Source organism: Triticum urartu, chromosome 3A (assembly GCF_056163025.1).
Source record: "Triticum urartu cultivar PI428250 chromosome 3A, HENAU_Tu73, whole genome shotgun sequence".
In the NCBI taxonomy this organism is placed as follows: domain Eukaryota; kingdom Viridiplantae; phylum Streptophyta; class Magnoliopsida; order Poales; family Poaceae; genus Triticum; species Triticum urartu.
In genome coordinates this window covers 26,514,969-26,534,674 of record NC_141875.1, presented here as the reverse complement: position 1 = coordinate 26,534,674, position 19,706 = coordinate 26,514,969, and the positions used below count along the sequence as shown (strand labels likewise).

At 51.3% G+C, this 19,706-nt stretch overlaps 1 protein-coding gene across 1 annotated transcript; it reads right to left on the bottom strand.

Annotated features, from left to right (window-relative positions):
* Nucleotides 1–8,555: 8,555 nt before the first annotated feature.
* On the bottom strand, nt 8,556–9,449 carry LOC147978110 (uncharacterized). The gene is made up of 4 exons (XM_087516511.1): nt 9,390–9,449; nt 9,133–9,306; nt 8,700–9,050; nt 8,556–8,612 (listed from the first exon to the last, which is right to left on the bottom strand). Exons 1-4 carry the CDS (start codon nt 9,447–9,449, stop codon nt 8,556–8,558), a joined length of 642 nt encoding a protein of 213 aa, XP_087372637.1.
* Nucleotides 9,450–19,706: the final 10,257 nt, after the last annotated feature.

Here is a 19,706-nt window from a genome sequence, read left to right as displayed (position 1 = left end):
AACAGTCTCTTCTACATGCTGATGGCGAAGAAGTAGTTCTGTACGCATGGCAGAGGGGCAACTTGAGGTGTAACGCGTGGACATCACAATTGTGGCGACTCTCTGTGTAGACCTAAAGTCATCGACCAGAACCGAACGGTCACATGTCCAGGTAGAGCACCCGCATGGTCAAGCACGAGCGCCGTCAAATCTGCATCAATGATGCACGTTGCGTCGTCCGCATCGCAAAGCTTGGGGACAAGGACAAAGAGGAGAATGAGGAGGCCGTTACCACTCATCTGCCGTCTCGTGGGTTCGTCCAGATGCCGTTGATTCGGGCCGTTGCCAATAACGATGAGGTCATCGGCTCCAGGGTGATTGATCTCACCTCCGAGATAAAGGAGTGGAATTTCTAGAATACTTTGTAGTGATCTCTTGTATTGTAAAAATGTAGAACTACTATGTATCAACGTTGCATGTTGCATGAATCGGTGTCCGTCTTGTGAGGGATAACATTGAATAATCAGCGCCTCATCGAATGTTTACGGACACGTCCATAGATATTTGAGGGCATCAAATAGTTGATGCCCTAACTCAAAAAGCAACTCCAACGCAGGTCCCATTTCGTCTGTCGCCGTTCGTTTGGATTGTCGCGGAGAAAAGAGTTGGCCCAATATGCTGATCCATTCCCAACACGTGTCCGTTCGCATCCGCGCGGACCCATTTACAACCCAAATTTGCAGCTGAAATGCATCGGCGTTGACGCGAAGCGGACTCGCCGCATGTCCTCTCGGTGTCTGTCGCATCCTCACCTGACGGCCGTCCAACTACCACGTTCAGCTTTATTAATGACGACCACCCACCATGCGCCCACGCGTCAGCGACGGTGGTCGGCCTTTGTTAATCCTAGCGTGCGGTCGGGGGCTGTCCTCATCCGCTTCCAAACGGCCCATCCCCGCCTCGTCATCACTGTGCTCGCCCGTCGGCGACAAAGCCTAACAAACCCTAGCCACCGCAATGGGCCTCTTCTCCGGCAAGGGAAAGGGCAAGGCCCCCGTCGTCCCTTCCCACACGCTTCCCCTGCCTCTGACGTCTTCTTCCCGCCAGCCAAGGCAGCGCATCGCCGTCCCAGTGGACCAGGCGAAGTGGCACTGGGAGCACCGCGTCCCCCTCCCCAACCCCGACGTGACGCTACCACACGACTGGCACTTGGATCCAGAGAGGATCTCAGTGCCAGCCGCGCCGCGGTCGTTGCGGGCGCACGCGAAGAAGGTGCGGCGCCGGAGGCAGCTGCTGACGCCGGAGCAGCATCGCGACCCGATGTACTTGTTCGACTTGCCCGCGTGCCAGTGGTGGTTCGCCTTCGAGCATGAGGACGCCAGGAGGCGTGGCGTCCGCGATGTTCGCCATGGCTCCCCGCCGCCGACAAGGACCAGGAGGAGGCATGTCCTCCATGAAAGCAAGGAGAGGAGGCATACCAGACGTGCATGGTGGAGGCCATGGCGCTCTCCACGGCCGGCGACTGTGTTGTGCCGCAGTCGAGCCCGCCGTCCCCTGTCAAGGCTGAGCCGGAGCCAGAGCCGGCCCCCATCAAACGCTACTCGTGGACTGGGCAATTGCACGAGTGGGTCAGCGCGCCACCGGTCTGGTATCGGGCAATGCCAGTGCAGGAGCAGGCCTATCTCGAGCAGTGGTGGCAGCAACGGCTGGCCGAAGAGCGCCACGAGGATGAGTACCTCGAGATGCTCGAGTGCGACACGAAGAAGGAGGAGCGTGAGGTGGAGGAGGAGGAGGCGCGCCTTGCCGGCGTTGGGCCAGCCCAGACGGCGGTGGCGGCGATACAGCCCGCGGCGGATGACATCGCTCGAGCTTGGTCGACGGCGTTCCCTTGGACTGGCCTGGCGCCGATGTTCATCGACCTCACCGGCCCCGACGACGAAGACGAGAATGCCTAGGACAGCGCGTCTCCTCGTAGTTTTAGGTGTAATTATGTTTTAGTTCATGTAAGTGGAGTCATGGACTCTCGCCGGCCTTTGTGGCCGGCATTAATGTTTAAGTAATATTTTTATTTTTTTCTGAAATATTTGTGTTATGTTTTTTTTTCAAGCGACCTGAAAAAATGGGTTGGACCAGCATTGCACGCAAGCACCGACCAAACGCCGAAGCGGATATGGGTGTTTGCCGGGCCGATCCAAACAAATAAAAAATAGACAAAATCACCGTCCGTTTGGGTCGACGGGTGTTGAAGTTGCTCTATATTCTCTACTTCCAGTCTTTGCAAGGCACCTGCTGCTCTTTAAACCTTTTGTTGCCGGACCTACCCATTGACCATGCGTAGATGTAGTTTTCACGCACAAGGTACTACAGTGCGTGCCTATCATCGACTAGTTCTGCAAAGTTGCCTCCGCGAGGGGCAGATCGTTGCTCCAAATGATGACAATGCAACAACCCTTTAAATAAAGGCATCTGCAAAGCGGACCTGAATCCTCTCTCTTTTCGTTTCAACTACGCAGTCCGGACGTGTTTTATCATTCCGGTCCTGTATCCATCCAACGATCGATCTAGGCGTTTGTTTTTCCGCCAACCGGAACCAAATAAACAGGGTTCTGCCCCTGCGTGAATCCAGACATGTGCATGACAAACCAAACGCAGCCACGTACCACTCTCTTCGTCCGGGTGGCGGAAGGACACTGCCCGATTGAAAGTCGGCGGAAACTAGATTAACACCTGGCCTCTGAGATTCCACCAAAAGTTGTCTGATAAACGAACATGATTAACAACTGGCCAATATGAACACGCAAATGATTGATACCAATCAACTCGTTTGGCAGTGACAAATGAGTAACAGTGGTTGAGAGGGTACAGACTTGGCACTGCACATCTGGGTTTTTTTCCGAAGAAAAGACTCGGATTTATTATAAAAGTTTATCAGAAGTATAAAGTATCTCAAACATAGTAAAAATTATATTATGATCACTGAATTACTAAACGACCACTTCCGCCATGAAAACATGTTGTCGATATGTCACTGTTGCAGCTCCCATACCAAAGTGAGCCTGGCCTTACCGATGATAGCCAGGAAGTCTTTGTGCACATGCTTCAGAGGATCACAGTCCATCACAGTTGAACCATTGAATCGATCCAAAGAACCTCACACTAAATCTCGATGCCACATACGCACAACGAGAATCCCAGCCCTAACCTCACTGCCCGATGAGCTACCAGGAATCTACGCTAGAGCTCTGTCTAATCCATTCCGATGAACGGTTAGGAAGATCAGTTCTTGAGAGATCGACTCAAAGATGAAGCTCACCATTCACCCAAGTGTTGCCCTATCTCTTCTAGCAAACCACGAGGTGCCAGGATTCCTCTACTAGCCACTAGCCACTGGCGACCGAAGCAGCAGGCAGAAGGAAGATGAATCCATGGGCTCACCGGTGGAGATCTAAGGGAGGAAGACTTTTTCTAGTCACCATCCGGGTTTAATCCCCCCCCCCCCCCCCTTTTATTTTGGGGCAAGGTTTGACCACCTGTATAACTTCCAAAATATGAGATATATACTACAATAAGCATACTATTATATTTGTATTTGAAAGAGGCTTTGCATGGTATAATTTTGTGTCATATAATATGTATTTTATTAGTTGAAATTATGGTAAAATTTTGACCCAAAAGAAGAGGGGGCATAATAAATCTAGACGAAAGAAGTTAGAGAGGGAAGCTAAGACATGTGATGAAGATGCTCCATCATGTGCGTGCTCATTGGCAAGACGGCGGTCATCTCGCTCATTTCACGACTACACGACAGTAGCCGAATGTGCATGTGCAGTGACGTCAGCAGTCCCCGGTCTCACTGACAAGTGGGACCATGTTGGATTCCTTCGATGGGAATTATTCGGCCCCACGTGATGGCATCGCCACGGCGACCACCATGTGATTGCCTCATCCACGCCACCGAGACCCTCGTCCTCCCCGATACTGCCATCCCCTTGGCTGGCTACAAGTAGGTCGCATCGTTAGATGCAGCCCGCTCAAGAGTCGCGAAACCGAAGAGTTTCGTGTTCATCTGGCACTTGCCGCATGGGATCACGGCAAGTCTCCCGCTCCCTCTCTATCATGTCCTCATCATCCTCTTCTCTGTCATGGTCCTCATGGAGGAGCCGCGATGGCACTCCCGCCCCACTGAAATATTGAAATGTCCCATTTGAATTGTCAAGGGATGAGTATCTTGGGTACTTGAGTAACTCATGGCCTGGTCATTCGCGGGGAGAAGAAGGGGAAAGGAGCAGCGCTGCACACGGGATCGTATTAACTGCGTTCTGCCTAGGTTTGTGCGCCTGGCTTCATTTCTTCGTGGGGTTACCAATCTGCTCTCTCTCTCTCTCTCTCATCTTTAACTAACATGCCACGTATGATTATTGCCTATGTGGCAGGCTTAGCACCTGTACAGGGTAGAGCATTGGGAGGGACCTTATATTTTAAGGTCACCAACAATGTAGGCACATAGTGTTGCCAAATGTAACATTTGGCTTCGCCATTGGTTTGTGGCAGAGTATGAGGCTGATCCCAAATTCTACTAAAGCGTGGGAACAGTCTACCCCAATGCCAAACTGATTCCATCATAAATACTCAGATGGTCTCCAAGTCCATAGTGTAGCAGTTCACTGAAACCCTATATTGATAATTTGGTACCGATCGATTCCAATGCCGAGGGCCTGCTTTAACCATATATTGATCGCATTGCCTATATTTTATTTGTGCTAGAACCGAAATGTTGAACATGTAAAGTCTTGTGGAGCAAGAGAAATATTACCTCCTTTTCTTCTGTTTCCTTAATTGAGCTCAAAGCAATTGTGTGGATGGTCATCTGATGTGAATTTCATCTCTGTAATTTGTAACATAAGTAATCCCCGAGAATGAGGGAGAACCATTCAATAAATCGCCATAAACAATTTATAAATGTTTCCTCTAATGTGTAAGACCACAAAATCTTTGCTTTTATGAAAGCAAGTAATATATGGCCCATTTAACGTGTTATCTCCAACTGCTTCAGGAGATAAATGGTGAACTTTCGAAGGGCGCTCGTGACCTTGCCGAGCGATGCGGCGAGTATTGCTTTTGAAAAGATTCAACCACCATGATGAAGACATAAAGACTTCTTAATTATACAAATCAACTTCAAGACACTCTAACATGGAGTGGGAATCACATGCTTTGATGACGAACTGCCAGAAATTTCCACATATATCTTCCTTGGCTGATCACCCGATACCTCTGGCCACTCACACAATCCACAACCCTCCGATCAAGGTTGTATCAAGTTAAAAACACTAGTATAGGCCGTCTACCCACAGTTCATGGAAAATAATGTTGTGCCTATTGCATGTGCACGAGGCTAGCCTAAACCTACATCTGTACTTACTGATTATAATTTGTGCAAGCACATGCTGCGACGCAGAGGCGGAGGAAATTAGCGAAGTTTTGCTGCCTCATGCCATCAATGATCGAGGCCGCCTACAATGTACTCCACATATATTGATGTAGTTTTCGCACACATAGTACTAAGACTATCCACAGTGGGAGTAACATAGATAGTAACATCACACATATCTAGATAAAATGGATGATGTGGCAAGCAATAAATGAAAAAAAAAGAGAAAAGTGCTAACATAGCTAGTTACTAGTAGTATGAGTAACATCACACATATCAAGGCAAAATGAGTATAGCCTAATAAATAAAGTGTTGTGTGTTACCAAATATATGTTACTCCCCACTATAGAGGTAGTAATATAGACTAGTAACATATGCATGTTACCAGTCTATGTTACTACCCATTATGGCTAGTCTAGTATAGTGTGAGCTTATAAGGAGGAGGATTTGTGGTCTATGGGAACATATACACCCTATATGAGGAAAAAAAAATAGTAATTCAACAAAAAGTCAAAAATTCCTGAAAATATTTTTGAAATAAACTTGACCTTCTATTGTACCCGTAAGAAAAAATCCACAAAAAGAAAATATCCCTTTGACTTCTTTAAAAAAAAGACAAATTTTTGGCTAAAATAGTGTGAATAGTGACCTATAATAGCAAATAAATTTTGTCCTTTTTGCTGTGAGGTCAACTTTTGTCTTTTTCGTGAAAATTATATACTAGTGCAAAAGTAAGTCAAGTGTATTGTCAAAATAGTTCTTACCTATTTTGACTTTTTATAAAAATATTTTTTAAAAATCCCCATATAGGATGCATATACAACCAGGAACTATTGGGTATTTTCCGAGCTTATAATCAAGAACTAGATGTCTGGATCCATACAAAAGTGGTGCCTTCTTGGAGACTGCAAGGGGCAGATCGCTGTGCTCCGGTTGATGACCACAATCAATTAGTAGTATTAACTAAGCCTTTCCGGCGGCCACGAGATGAACAAACAAATTAATTGCTTTGACAGATGAACAAGAAAGTTATTAGTAGTAATTACTTTGCTTGTGGGCAATCGACTAAGGTTGACAGTGACAACTGATTAACAGTGGTCTGAACGGCACGCACGGACTTCACACTGAGAGCATCTCCAGCCGTTGCACTCCTAAGACGTGCTGAAAATCGCCGTTTGGGGACGAGCCGGTGTTTTTTTCGGCGTGGGGGTGAGCACGTCCCGAGCCGTCGCCTCCAGGTCGGGCCCCAAACGTCCCCACAGTTCGGTCAAATTTCAGCAAACACGGCCAAATTTCAACAAACACGACATATTTCGACGAAATTTAGACGTTTTTTACACGAATAAAATGGACGGAAAAACCCTAAACTACGGGCCGAAGTAGGCGCTGAGCAGGGCGTAGTCGTCGCCGGCATCGTCCTCCTGCTTCTCCTCCTTGATACGGTCAGCGCCGCTGCTCGACCCCTCGCCCCGGCGCGTTGCTTCACGGCGGCGGCGTTCGGCGATCTCCTCTAGGGCGCGTAGTCCTCGCGCGCCCACTTCAAGGCGGCCTCTTCTTCGTCGGCCTCCTCAGCGAGAGCAGGCTCCGGCTTCACGGCGGCGAGCCCCGGCTCCGGCTTCACCGTCGCCAGCCCTGGCTCCCTCTTCGGCTTGACCAGGCGAGGAGGGGCCGATGAGGAGGAGCCATGGCCGCCGCCATTGATGACGAGGCCGGCGCCGCGGGTGCGCCTACCGAGCGGCGTCTCGGACGGCTCTGGCTTGACGCTGACCAACGCCGGCGCGCCGGAGGAGCACTACCGGACTCGCGGACTATGCCTACGGCCCAGGGCCGTCGGCATAGGTCCTACGATGTCGGCATAGATCTATGCCTACGGCTGCCATCGGCATAGACCCGTCGGCGTAGATCACGTCAGCGTAGTCTTGTCAGACCGTCGGCGTAGTATAGCCGTCGGCATAGGCGCCTATGCCGACGACCCGGCGTCAGCCGTCGGCATAGTATAGCCGTCGGCACTGTTTTCCGTCTGACGGCAACGGACGGCGCCGTCAAAAGCGCGGGCGAATCGTGGAATTGCATGTGGCAGAGGTATGCCGACGGTTTGGCCGTCGGCATAGATGAGGTATGCCGACGGCCAAACCGTCGGCATACCTCTGCCACGTGGCACCCCGTGGTGCCTCCTGGTGGCAGGTCTGCTTTGCCGTAGGCATAGTTCTGCCACGTGTCGGCCCCTGGTTTCTCCTGGCGGCAGAGATATGCCTACGGCAAAGCCGTCGGCATAGACCGAAAACTATGCCGACAGCTTTGCCGTCGGCATATCTCTGCCACGTGGCGCGTCCTGGTATCTCCTGGGCTTATATATGCCGACGGCTTTGCCATAGGCATAGTTTTTTTTCTCTATTTTCTCTTTTTCAATTCATTTGACAGCATTTCAAAGCAGAATAATATAGAATTATGCAGAAATATGACAGTTTATCATCTAAACATACTCAAGTTCATCATCATCATCTAAACATACTCAAGTTCATCATCATCATCTAAAGATCATCACCGGCGAAAGTTCATGAACATAAAACTAGTGCAAGACATGGAACATAATAAAAGTAGCAACATGAAAGGCATGGCACGACGGCCACATGCACGGAATCATCATGACATCAAACAAGACCACCTCCGCCAAAAGCACCACCACCAAGACCACCACCGCTAAGACCACCTCCGCCAAAACCGCCACCGCGACCACCATCACTCTGGAAGATCGGAGTGACTGGGGTCGACGGAGCAGGAGTCGAGCCACCGGTCCCCTACATGTTTGAGAGAAGATTCTAACGGTAAATATGATATGATAGTGTTGAATGAACGAGAACTAGTTTGTCAGTAGTTAGGCAAATGTACTAACCGATTTATCACTGCCTAGTGTCACCCATTCATCAAACGTGGGCACGTGTGGGGGTTCTCCCGCAGGTGGTGGTGGGGGTCCCATTTGTGGTGGATCCGTGCGGTTACTCCAAGACGCCAACATAGCTTGGATGTTAGTTAAACAAGCAAACTAGAAGGTCAAAAGGAATGAAAGTGCAAAAATTTAGCTTGGTTTTAAGAGGGCAAAACTAACCGCCATCATCTGACGGTTGTAATCATCATTTGCCTTCACTCATTGCAAGTACTCTCGCACCTCGAGATTCCTATGCTCGACAAAGGCCTTATATGCCTACATAATTTAGGTTGTTTCTAAGTGAGCAATGCTGAAAATGAACTGAGAATGCTAGAGAGAAAAAGATAAAGGGGAAGTACTTACAGCATGCTGGCGGGCTAAGGGAGTCTGTGAACGCCCCGTACTCTCTAACTGGCTCGGGTTGGTAGACCGAAGCCGTGTGTACGAGATCGAAGGAGTTATCAAGCCATCGAAACACGGATACCGGCCATGTGACTTCCCCTGGATGGCCACCACCGCCGTGTCGTCGATCTGAGACTGGGCGACCTCAGGAACAGGAAAATCCGGATGCAACTTCTGATAGTGCTGAGTGTAAGACTCCAGGTGCTTCTCGGTCTTGCCGTAGTACTGGCTCTCGCCCTCCTTGGGATGACTCCGCTCGCGGGCCAGATTCCACGACTCAATGTCTGAGAGCGGCCTCTTCAACTTGTCCTCCTGCGACGTCAAACAGAAGTTAGCCATACATAAGAACATGACGGTAAAGAAGAACAAAAATGCATCATGCATATAGATATACCTTCATGGCCTTGAAGCCCCAGTGGTTCCTGTTTCCTTGGTCGTGTGTCCCGTCTTTTCCACGGTTAGCCCGGGCCTTGATGCTCTTGGCAGCAAACTCTGCATCGTCGCCGAGCCACCTATCCACCAAACTCGCCCATCCATCATGCCTTCCATAGCACCAACGAGGAACAACCTATGCAAATTTTGGAAGCATGACATGTGAGCACGAAACATATAGTTGACTGCTTGAAACAATGATAAGTTAGTAATAGTTACCATCATGAACTGCTCCCTGTTCAAGGTAAGTCGTTGCCTCTGCGCTTGAGTTTTGGTCATCTTTTATTGCAGGTAGATGTGGTAGTACTGCGAGATGGCAACCCAGCGCACCTCGTACTACAACTGACGAGCTTTCTTCTTCGCAGCCGCAAGCAAGACTACATCGGCTCTGGCCTTGTGCTCGTCAAGAACTCTATAGAGTTGCTGCAATCATGCATAAACCAGAAGCAAACAAGGCATGAGTTGAGTGATTCAATGATAAACTATGAACGAAACTGAAGACAAGTGATTCAGAAGAGAACTTACCCAAAATTTGGTGATCACGGCCTTAGCGGCCGTTCCGTCCTCCGCGTTGCTGCAAGCCTCGTAGTGGGCCCAGCTCGTGGCCAAAACCCGCAGCTACGGGTCCCTGTCTGGCCACGGCCAGAATAGGCCAGGCTAAAACTCCTTCAACAGGACAGTGATAAGGCCGTTCGGTTTACGGCCCTTTCCGCGAAGGATCCAGTTTCTGCAAAAGAATCAAAGGATTGCCATGTGTACAATAAGAAAATGTTGTCATGTGTTGAAAATATGATGAAGAGGCACTTAATCTGTCCCCGCAGGTTCAATGAGCCACTTGTGCGCCTCGATAGAAGGTGGTGTAGGTAGTCCGGCATTACCACGCAGCCACCCCTGCGGAGCACCAGGTGGCAAGTCACCCCACAACTCGGGATCAACCTCCCCTCCACCACCCTCCTCGCCCTCCTCCTCACCCTCCTCCTCGGCCTCCTCCTTCTCGCCCTCCTCCTCCTCACCATCAGGAACATACTCCTCCTCCTCAGACTCAGAAGGTGCCTCTGTATAGGAGGGCATCGAAGAAGACCCTCCTATTTCGGACACGGCCCGGAGTTTTTTGCTCCGGCTACCTCTCCCCCCACCGCCTCCTCCTCTAGGGGCTCTTCCCCCACCGCCTCCTCCTCTAGGGTCTCCTCCCCCAACCCCTCCACCTCCCTGTGAGGTGTCATCCTCGCGTAGTCGGGAGGGAACCTTGTGGGCTCGTCCACTCCGAGTAAGTCCTTTGAATTTTCTGAGGAAACTGGCGCCGCTGGACTTGCCCATGATTAGCAAACCTGCATTGAGAAGAGAATAAACAATTAGTAAGGATATCAAATAAACAAGCATACAGGAAAAACATTAATAACAGAAGAGCACATTAAGCATACTATTGTAATGATCATTAAAAGAACGTACATTTTCTAGAACCCATATGAATCATCACTGTTGTAATCTATTTGTGAACCGGTCTCATCATCACTATCACGCATATCTTCTTCGTTGTCTGACGGAGGTGGAGGCTCTTCCTCATCGTCAGCGTCTTCATTTAACTTTTCAAGCATAATTATGTATCTTTGATTCACAACTGCCTCGCCATCAATCCGTGCGTCGTCGTCGTTTGGGTCCAGGTCAACATAACCCAAGTCATCATCCTCGTTGTTTCCGACCACGTCATCATGTTCCTCTTGATAAAACACTCCCTCGTATGTCATGGGGTTTATGTTGTAGTAATCATCATCGTTCGGGTCCGGTAGCTTACCATGTGGCGACACCTTGAACACAACTTCCCAACCCTTTAGGTACTCTTTCTGACATGGGTAAGGCAGATAATATACTTGTGTGGCCTGGGTAGCGGCGATAAAGAGATCAGCTCCGGCATAGACGGTTGATGGTTTAACTTCAACTAAACCAACAGAAGGCATATGTCTCAGACCCTTTTTGGGGTCGAACCATCGGCATTTGAACACAGTGAGACTTAGGTGTTCGCGGCCACGTTTGAATGTAAGCTCGTATATTTTTCCTACCCTTCCGTAGTAATCTACTTTATTATCTCCTTCAGTGAAGACTCCGGTATTTATGGTTTTGGGATCAGGCCGACTGTTCTGGTGCTCCTCTATATGGAGGCGATACCCATTCACATCATACTTTTGGCATGTCATGACGGAAGGGTCAAAACCCATGGAAACCCATCTCAATTCTTCATCCATTGATTCAGTCGGATCATTTCCCTACAAGTTTAATTTAAATTATAGGGCGCATGAGTTTAATTGAAATTATAGGGTGCATGAGTTTAATGAAATTATAGGGTGCATGAGTTTAATTTAAATAGGTAATAGTGAAGTGTGAAAAATTACTTTCTCCATGAACCACGCAACGAAATTTTTCCTTCCATCAGTACCCTTTCGGAGAAGAGCAAGTGCCTTCGCTTCAGTCGGAGGCAGCATTCCCGTCCACTCTTCTTCAACGAATCGACTACAATAATAAAAGTGGTATAAGAACTAGGCAAAGTGAACATAATGAATTGACTAAAAGAATGGTAAAAAGGTATTACCTCATCCACTCATCCTCAACTTCCTTGATGTTGTGCAAGATATAGAACATGACATCCTCCCACTCATCTCATGGCATGAGATAAGGTGTCGAGCATCCAGCCCTGCCACCTTGCCCGATGAATAGAGGAAACTTGGGTTTATACTTGGGTTCTTCTGTATTGTATCGAGACACCTTATTGTGCAACGTGGGAACATGATCCGGATAGTAGGCTGTCCTGAGGTCTGCCACCTCCTCTAGGATAACCGCCTCAGCTATGGAAGCTTCAATCTTAGCTTTGTTTCCACATTTCTGTCTCAGATGCTTGTTCTGTCTCTCAGGGCCGTACTGCCAACGATTCTGCACAGGGGCCCCCAACAATACCTCGTTCGCGAGGTGCAAAATGAGATGTGTCATCGGATTAAAGAAGCCTGGCGAGAAGATCTTCTCTAGCTTGCATATCAACTCCGGCACATTCTTATGCATTTCTTTTTTCTTCTCAGGACATACTTCTTTAGCACAAAGCGTGCGGAAGAAATGGCTTAACTCCGCAAGCACACGCCAGACACGCTCGGGAACATAGCCCCGAACCATCACCAGCATAATCCGCTCAATCCATACATGATAGTCATGACTCTTGAGCCCGGTCACTCTGCCCGTTGAAAGATTGACCCCCTTACTTATATTCGACGCATAACCATCATTGAACTTCACGACGTATTTCAGCCACTTGAATGCCTCCATCTTATGATCCTTTTTAAGTACGAAGTCAGCATCTGGCTTGAACCAAGATTTTCGACTGCCTGTGGGAGGCTGCATGTGTAGACGTGGTCTATCACAAATATTCTGTTGATCAACTCTAGCATTAACATTATCCTTTGTCTTATCAGGAATGTTGAGGATCGTGTGAAAAAGGGACTCTGCGACATTCTTTTCGGTGTGCATCACGTCGATGTTGTATGGAAGTTTGAGGTCCTTGAAATAGGGAAGCTGCGTGAAGGGGGTAATGTGAGTCCAGTTGTGCGTCTCACCATATCCTTCAAAACATTTTTCCCTTTACCTTTTCCTTTGCCCTCGCCCTCGTCTTCGCCTGTGGCTTTGCCTTTGCCTTTGCCTTTGTCTTTCCCTTCACCGGCAGGCTTAAGAGCTTTTAGCTGAGCAAGAACATCCGCACCACAAAAGGTTGGAATCTCGTTTACTTCATGGACAACTTTGCCTTTTTTGAAGTTCTTCTTGTCTTCCCTATCAGGATGGTCTGGAGGGAGGAACTGTCGATGCAGGTCAAAGGAAACATACTTGCCACCCTTCTTCAGCCAAATGAAAATCAAGGCCTGCATGCACACTGGGCAAGGCATCTTTCCACTTGTACACCATCCGTAGAATAGGGCATAGCCGGGAAAGTCATGCATGCAATATTGTAGCCAAACTTTTATCAAGAAAATTTTCTGCAGATGCCGGTCGTATGTCAACCTCGGGAAGTACCAAGAATGGTGCAAATCATCCACCAACGGCTGCATAAACACACTCAAATTCTTCCCCGGATATTCAGGCCCCGGAATTATAAGCGACGGGAACATGGTCTTGCGTTGCATTATGGCGCCGGGAGGGAGATTGAGTGGAATAACAAATATGGGCCAGCAGCTGTATGGATTAGACGACATACCATATGGATTGAACCCATCACCTGTTATAACAATTCTGACATTCCCAGCCTCGGCTGCTTCCTCCGGGTACTCTATATCGAATGACTTCCATGCTTCACCTTCTGATGGATGTACAATTTTTTTGGATTGTACCTTTTCCCTTCCTTGTGCCACTTCATCATTTTGGCAGACTCCTCGGTGACGAAAAGGCGCTGCAATCTTTTTATAAAATCAAGATACCGAAGAACCTTCACAGGGATTTTTAGCTGCTGCTTCTGACCATGCTTATCGACCACCTCAATATACCGAGAGGAACTGCACTTCCTACAGTACTTATCATCCGCATACTCATGCCTAAACAAAAGGCAATTCTTTGGACAAACATGTATTTTCTCATAGTCCATGGAGAGCGCCTTCATGATTTTCTTCGTAGCTTACATGGTTTTCGGCAGTTCATGGCCCTCAGGCAGGCTATTAGCCCATACTCCCAGAAATGCTTCGAAGCAACCTCGGCTACAGCCGTACTCAGCCTTGACTGCCATCGGTTGCGAGATGGCATCCAGCACAGACAGCTTGGCACCCTCATAGAGAGGTTTCTTTGACGAGGCCAAGATTTCCAGGAAGGCCTTTGCGGTTTCCTCCGGCTCCTCCCGTTCATTGGCTGAATGTGACGGAGGTGTCGGCTGTGCAACAAAGACATCATCTAGCATGTATCTAACCCCATCGTCCTCATAACCAGCGACGCGTTGTCGTATCACATCCTCTCTACCACGGTCCCGCTGGGCAAAGTTTATCGGCATATTAAAGTTGGGCATAAATCGATGTGTCCGAAGGTGCTTAGTCATCTCCCTCTTATCTCTGCGGATACGTCTCTTACATTTGGCACACAGGCATTCTGGCACCACCCTCATTGGACTACGGAATATCTCTTTCAAAAACACATCAGTTTTCTCGACCCACTCTGTTGTTACTTGATTCCGACGAAAAAACCCACTATACATCCACTGATTATCTGCCATATCTGCTTTATTGGAAGCCACACAACAAAATTAAGGATTCATTTAAATTAGTCACATCAATATTTTATTTTTTACAAGCTTGACGAGAAACGACATTTAATCCACCTACATCTCTAATAGGTAAAGATGGGTCCTAATCCCACCCGAGAATGTGTAGATTGAGTACGTTGTCCATGCTCTACCCCATTCCGAGACAAAATTTCGGCAGCACCTCCCCGTTGTTCTCCAAATACACGTCTCAGCAAAATGCCGAGAGAATGTGCATCCAGAGAACAACAGGGAGGCGCCGCCGAAATCCTGTCTCGGAACGGGGTAGAGCATGAACAACGTACCCAATCTACACATCCTCGGGCTGTCCGCGGAAAGCGCTGGACAATCCGAAAGAGCTGCGGTGATAAATATGCAATTGAATGCATATTTATCGATGCAACCCTTTCGGACGGGAGACCTAGGTTACGCGACTTGATGTGAAAATTTAATCTAGTGACATGGAAAAAAAGTGGGCGAGGTCATGGAATTGTTGCTCACCCTCCGATGTAGTCGATCAAAGGAGAGGGACGATCGTGGACCAACACCTCCAACGTCGACGATCACTCCACGAAGATGGAACACCACAAATCCTATTAATTACACCGAGTGAAAAAAATTAGGTCATCACCTCACATTAAGCATTGACACAACATTATGAATGAACATGAAACAACATGTCAAATTGTAAAAAAAAAAAGCTTCATTAAGTATTTTAGAAACCAAGTGCCTTGAATTGCTTCCATCTAACACTAACTTGACCAAACACAAAACTTACTAATATCCATCAATTCATCCATATTTTAAACTAAGTGTCGGCGGCGGCGCGGGTCGGGCTCTAGGGTCGGGGAGGAATGAGTGGTGGAGGGGCGACCGCGGATGGATAAGGGCAACTATGTCGACGGCTAAGCCGTCGGCATATCTAGCGATGCCACGTGGCACATATGCCGACGGCTTAGCCGTAGGCATAGTTATTTTTTTATTTTTTAATGTTTTTAATAGTTTATATTTTTTCTTCTTTATGTTTTTCTATTTCATATAAATTTTTTGATGTTTTTTATAGTTATATTTTTCCTTTTTCATGTTTTTTATGTTTTAACGCCGCTCGGCCCTCTCCTCTCCCGGAACCACACATAGGGGAGGGGAGGGGAGGCGCCGAACTCGAGCAGCTTCATCCGCCGAGGCCGCGGCCTGGTCGCGGGTCTAGGAGCGCATGGCCGCCGCCTCGCGTGCTTGATCTGGAGCTTAGTAGGTCAGGTGACTGAAGGGGGAGGGGGGTCGTCGACGGGGGGTGGGGGTGGGGGCGCAGGCGGATCCAAGTCCGTCGGAGGGAGATGCTTCGTGCGGGGACACCTGGGAGCAACATCCGGGCCAAACCACAGCTACATCCCCTCCATGTAGACCCGACGCGTCCGTTTCCCCCCTCCACATGCCGGCGGCGGCGCCGTCCGTGAGGGGGGCCACGTCCCGGAGACGCGTGCCGCCTCTTCGGACATGCCACAACACCACCCCGCATGTATGAGGGGCCGGTGCGACGCTCCGGTGGCATTGCTACACCCCCCCCCCCAGGGCCCCCGTCCCGCCTAACCCTGGAGCGGTTGACCATGAGATCTAGCCCTTTCACTTTCCATGTACGGGCTTTGAACAGTGGGCCTCTCCACCAGGTTGTGTCAGGTCAGCTCAGAGGGACACCTGGAAGCAACATCCGGGCCAAACCGACAGCTACATCCCCTCCGTGTAGACCCGACGCGTCCGTTTCCCCCTCCAGGTGTCGGCGGCGGTTGGGCTTTGACTTTGCACGGACGGGCTTTGACCAGTGGACCTCTCCACCCGGTTGTGTTAGGTCAGCCCATAGGAACACTTTGGAGCAACATCCGGGCCAGACCCACAGCAAGATCCCCTCCGTGTAGACCCGACGCGTCCGTTTCCCCCTCCAGGTGCCGGCGGTGGCGCCGTCCGTGAGGGGCGCCAAACCCCGGACACGCGTGCCACCTCTTCGGACATGCCACTGCACCACCCCGCATGTATGACGGGCCGGTGCGACGCTCCGGTGGCATTGCCACCCCCCAGGGCCCCCGTCCCGCCTAACCCTGGAGCAGTTGACCACGATATCTAGCCCTTTGACTTCCCACGGACGGGCTTTGAACAGTGGACCTCTCCACGCGGTTGTGTTAGGTCAGCACAAAGGGACACCTAGGAGCAACATCCGGGCCAAACCCACAGCTACATCCCCTCCGTGTAGACCCGACGCGTCCGTTTCCCCCCTCCAGGTGCCGGCGGCGCCGCCGTCCGTGAGGGGGCCACGTCCCGGAGACGCGTGCCGCCTCTTCGGACATGCCACAACACCATCCTGCATGTATGAGGGGCCGGTGCGACGCTCCGGTGGCATTGCTACCCTCCCAGGGCCCCCGTCCCACCTAACCCTAGAGCGGTTGACCACGAGATCTAGCACTTTGACTTTCCGTGGACGGGCTTTGACCAGTGGACCTCTCCACCAGGTTGTGCCAGGTCAGCCCAAAGGGACACCTGGGAGCAAGATCCGGGCCAAACCCACAGCTACATCCCCTCTGTGTAGACCCGACGCGTCCGTTTCCCCCCTCCAGGTGCCGGCGGCGGCGCCATCCGTGAGGGGGGCCACACCCCGGAGACGCGTGCCGCCTCTTCGGACATGCCACAACACCGTACGGCATGTATGAGGGCCCAGTGCGACGCTCCAGTGGCATTGCTACCCCCCGCCCCCAGGGCCCCCGTCCCGCCTAACCCTGGAGCGGTTGACCACGAGATCTAGCCCTTTGACTTTCCATAAACGGGCTTTGACCAGTGGACCTCTCCACCCGGTTGTATCAGGTCAGCCCATAGGAACACCTGGGAGCAACATCCGGGCCAGACCCACAACTACATCCCCTCCGTGTAGACCCGACGCGTCCGTTTTCCCCCTCCAGGTGCAGGCGGCGGCGCCGTCCATGAGTGGGGCACACCCCGGAGACACGTGTCAGGCGTTTGCAACCACCACAACACTTCCAGACTTTTGAGAGGCCGCCTACGCAAGATTTGGCGGCATGCTAGCCCCCGGAGGCCGGCGGCCACAGTCGTAGACGCGCGAAGAGCAATCCGCGTAGAGGGAAGTGTTCAGATACTTCTCCGTCACGGAAAATTATGAAAAATTACCATCGGTCCGATAGCACATGTGCCCACGTCGTGTGAAAAACTCATGATTTTATCGCGCTCCGAGTATTTAATAATATTCACGCCGCATCGTTACTGCACAATGTCTACTACCGTGTCATCGCCGTCCGTGAGGGAGGGCCACACCCCGAAGACGCGTGCCGCCTCTTCGGACATGCCACCACACCACCCCGCATGTATGAGGGCCCGGTGCGACACTCCGGTGGCATTGCTACCCCCCCCCAGGGCCCCCGTCCCGCCTAACCCTATAGCGTTTGACCACGGGATCTAGCCCTTTGACTTTGCACGGACGGGATTTGACCAGTGGACCTCTCCACCCGGTTGTGTTAGGTAAGCCCATAGGAACACTTTGGAGCAACATCCGGGCCAGACCCACAGCAAGATCCCCCCTCCGTGTAGACCCGACGCGTCCGTTTCCCTCCTCCAGGTGCCGGCAGTGGCGTCGTCCGTGAGGGGGGCCAAACCCCGGAGACACGTGCCGCCTCTTCGGACATGTCACCACACCACCCCGCGTGTATGCGGGGCCGGTGCGACGCTCCGGTGGCATTGCTACCCCCCCCCCCCCCCAGGGCCCCCGTCCCGCCTAACCCTGGAGCGGTTGACCACGAGATCTAGCCCTTTGACTTTCCACGGACGAGCTTTGAACAGTGGACCTCTCCACCCGGTTATGTCAGGTCAGCTCAGAGGGACACCTGGGAGCAACATCCGGGCCAAACCGACTACTACATCCCCTCCGTGTAGACCCAATGCGTCCGTTTTCCCCCTCCAGGAGCCGGCGGCGGCGTCGTCCCTTAGGGGGGCCACACCCCGGAGATGCGTGTCGGGCATTTGCAACCGCCACAACACTTCCAGACTTGTGAGAGGCCGCCTACGCAAGATTTGACGGCATGCTAGCCCCCGGAGGCCGCCGGCCACAGTCGTAGACGCGCGAAGAGCAATCCGCGTAGAGGGAAGTGTTCAGATACTTCTCCATCACGAAAAATTATGAAAAATTGCCATCGGTCCTATAGCACATGTGCCCACGTCGTGTAAAAAACTCATGATTTTATCGCGCTCCGAGTATTTAATAATATTCACGCCGCATCGTTACCGCAGAACGTCTACTACCGTGTCATCGCCGTCCGTGAGGGGGGCCACACCCCGGAGACGCGTGTCGCCTCTTCGGACATGCCACCACACCACCCCGCATGTATGAGGGCCCGGTGCAACGCTCCGGTGGCATTGCTACCCCCCCCCCCCAGGGCCCCCGTCCCGCCTAACCCTATAGCGTTTGACCACGGGATCTAGCCCTTTGACTTTGCACGGACGGGATTTGACGAGTGGACCTCTCCACCCGGTTGTGTTAGGTCAGCCCATAGGAACACTTTGGAGCAACATCCGGGCCAGACCCACAGCAAGATCCCCTCCGTGTAGACCCGACGCATCCGTTTCCCCCCTCCAGGTGCCGGCGGTGGCGCCGTCCGTGAGGGGGGCCAAACCCCGGAGACACGTGCCGCCTCTTCGGACATGCCACCACACCACCCCGCATGTATGAGGGGCCGGTGCGATGCTCTGGTGGCATTGCTACCCCCCCTCCCCAGGGCCACCGTCCCGCCTAACCCTGGGGCGGTTGACCACGAGATCTAGCCCTTTGGCTTTCCACGGACAGGCTTTGAACAGTGGACCTCTCCACCCGGTTGTGTCAGGTCAGCTCAGAGGGACACCTGGGAGCAACATCCGGGCCAAACCGACAGCTACATCCCCTCCGTGTAGACCCGATGCGTCCGTTTTCCCCCTCCAGGTGCCGGCGGCGGCGCCGTCTGTTAGGGGGCCACGCCCCAGAGATGCGTGCCGCCTCTTCTAACATGCCACAACACCACCCGGTTGTGGTAGGTCATCCCATAGAAACACTTGGGAGCAACGTCCCCTCCGTATAGACCCGATGCGGCTCTTTCCGCCCTCCAGATGCTGGCGGCGGTGCCGTCCGTGAGGGGGGCACACCGCGGACGTCAGGGGGTCACACTCCGGAGACGGGTGCCGGGCGTTTGCAACCGCCACTAAACTTCTGTCGCATAACTGTTTTTGATTTTAATAATATATAAGGACCTATATATTCAAAA

What these genes read in the sequence shown, in the direction of transcription:
- LOC147978110 (XM_087516511.1), bottom strand. Translation starts at nt 9,449, where the DNA reads ATGACCAAAACTCAAGCGCAGAGGCAACGACTTACCTTGAACAGGGAG. An exon ending in ACAGGGAGCAGTTCATGATG is followed by an intron (nt 9,307 to 9,389) that starts GTAACTATTACT and finishes AAATTTGCATAG; the next exon opens with GTTGTTCCTCGTTGGTGCTA. An exon ending in CCTTAGCCCGCCAGCATGCT is followed by an intron (nt 8,613 to 8,699) that starts GTAAGTACTTCC and finishes TAAATTATGTAG; the next exon opens with GCATATAAGGCCTTTGTCGA.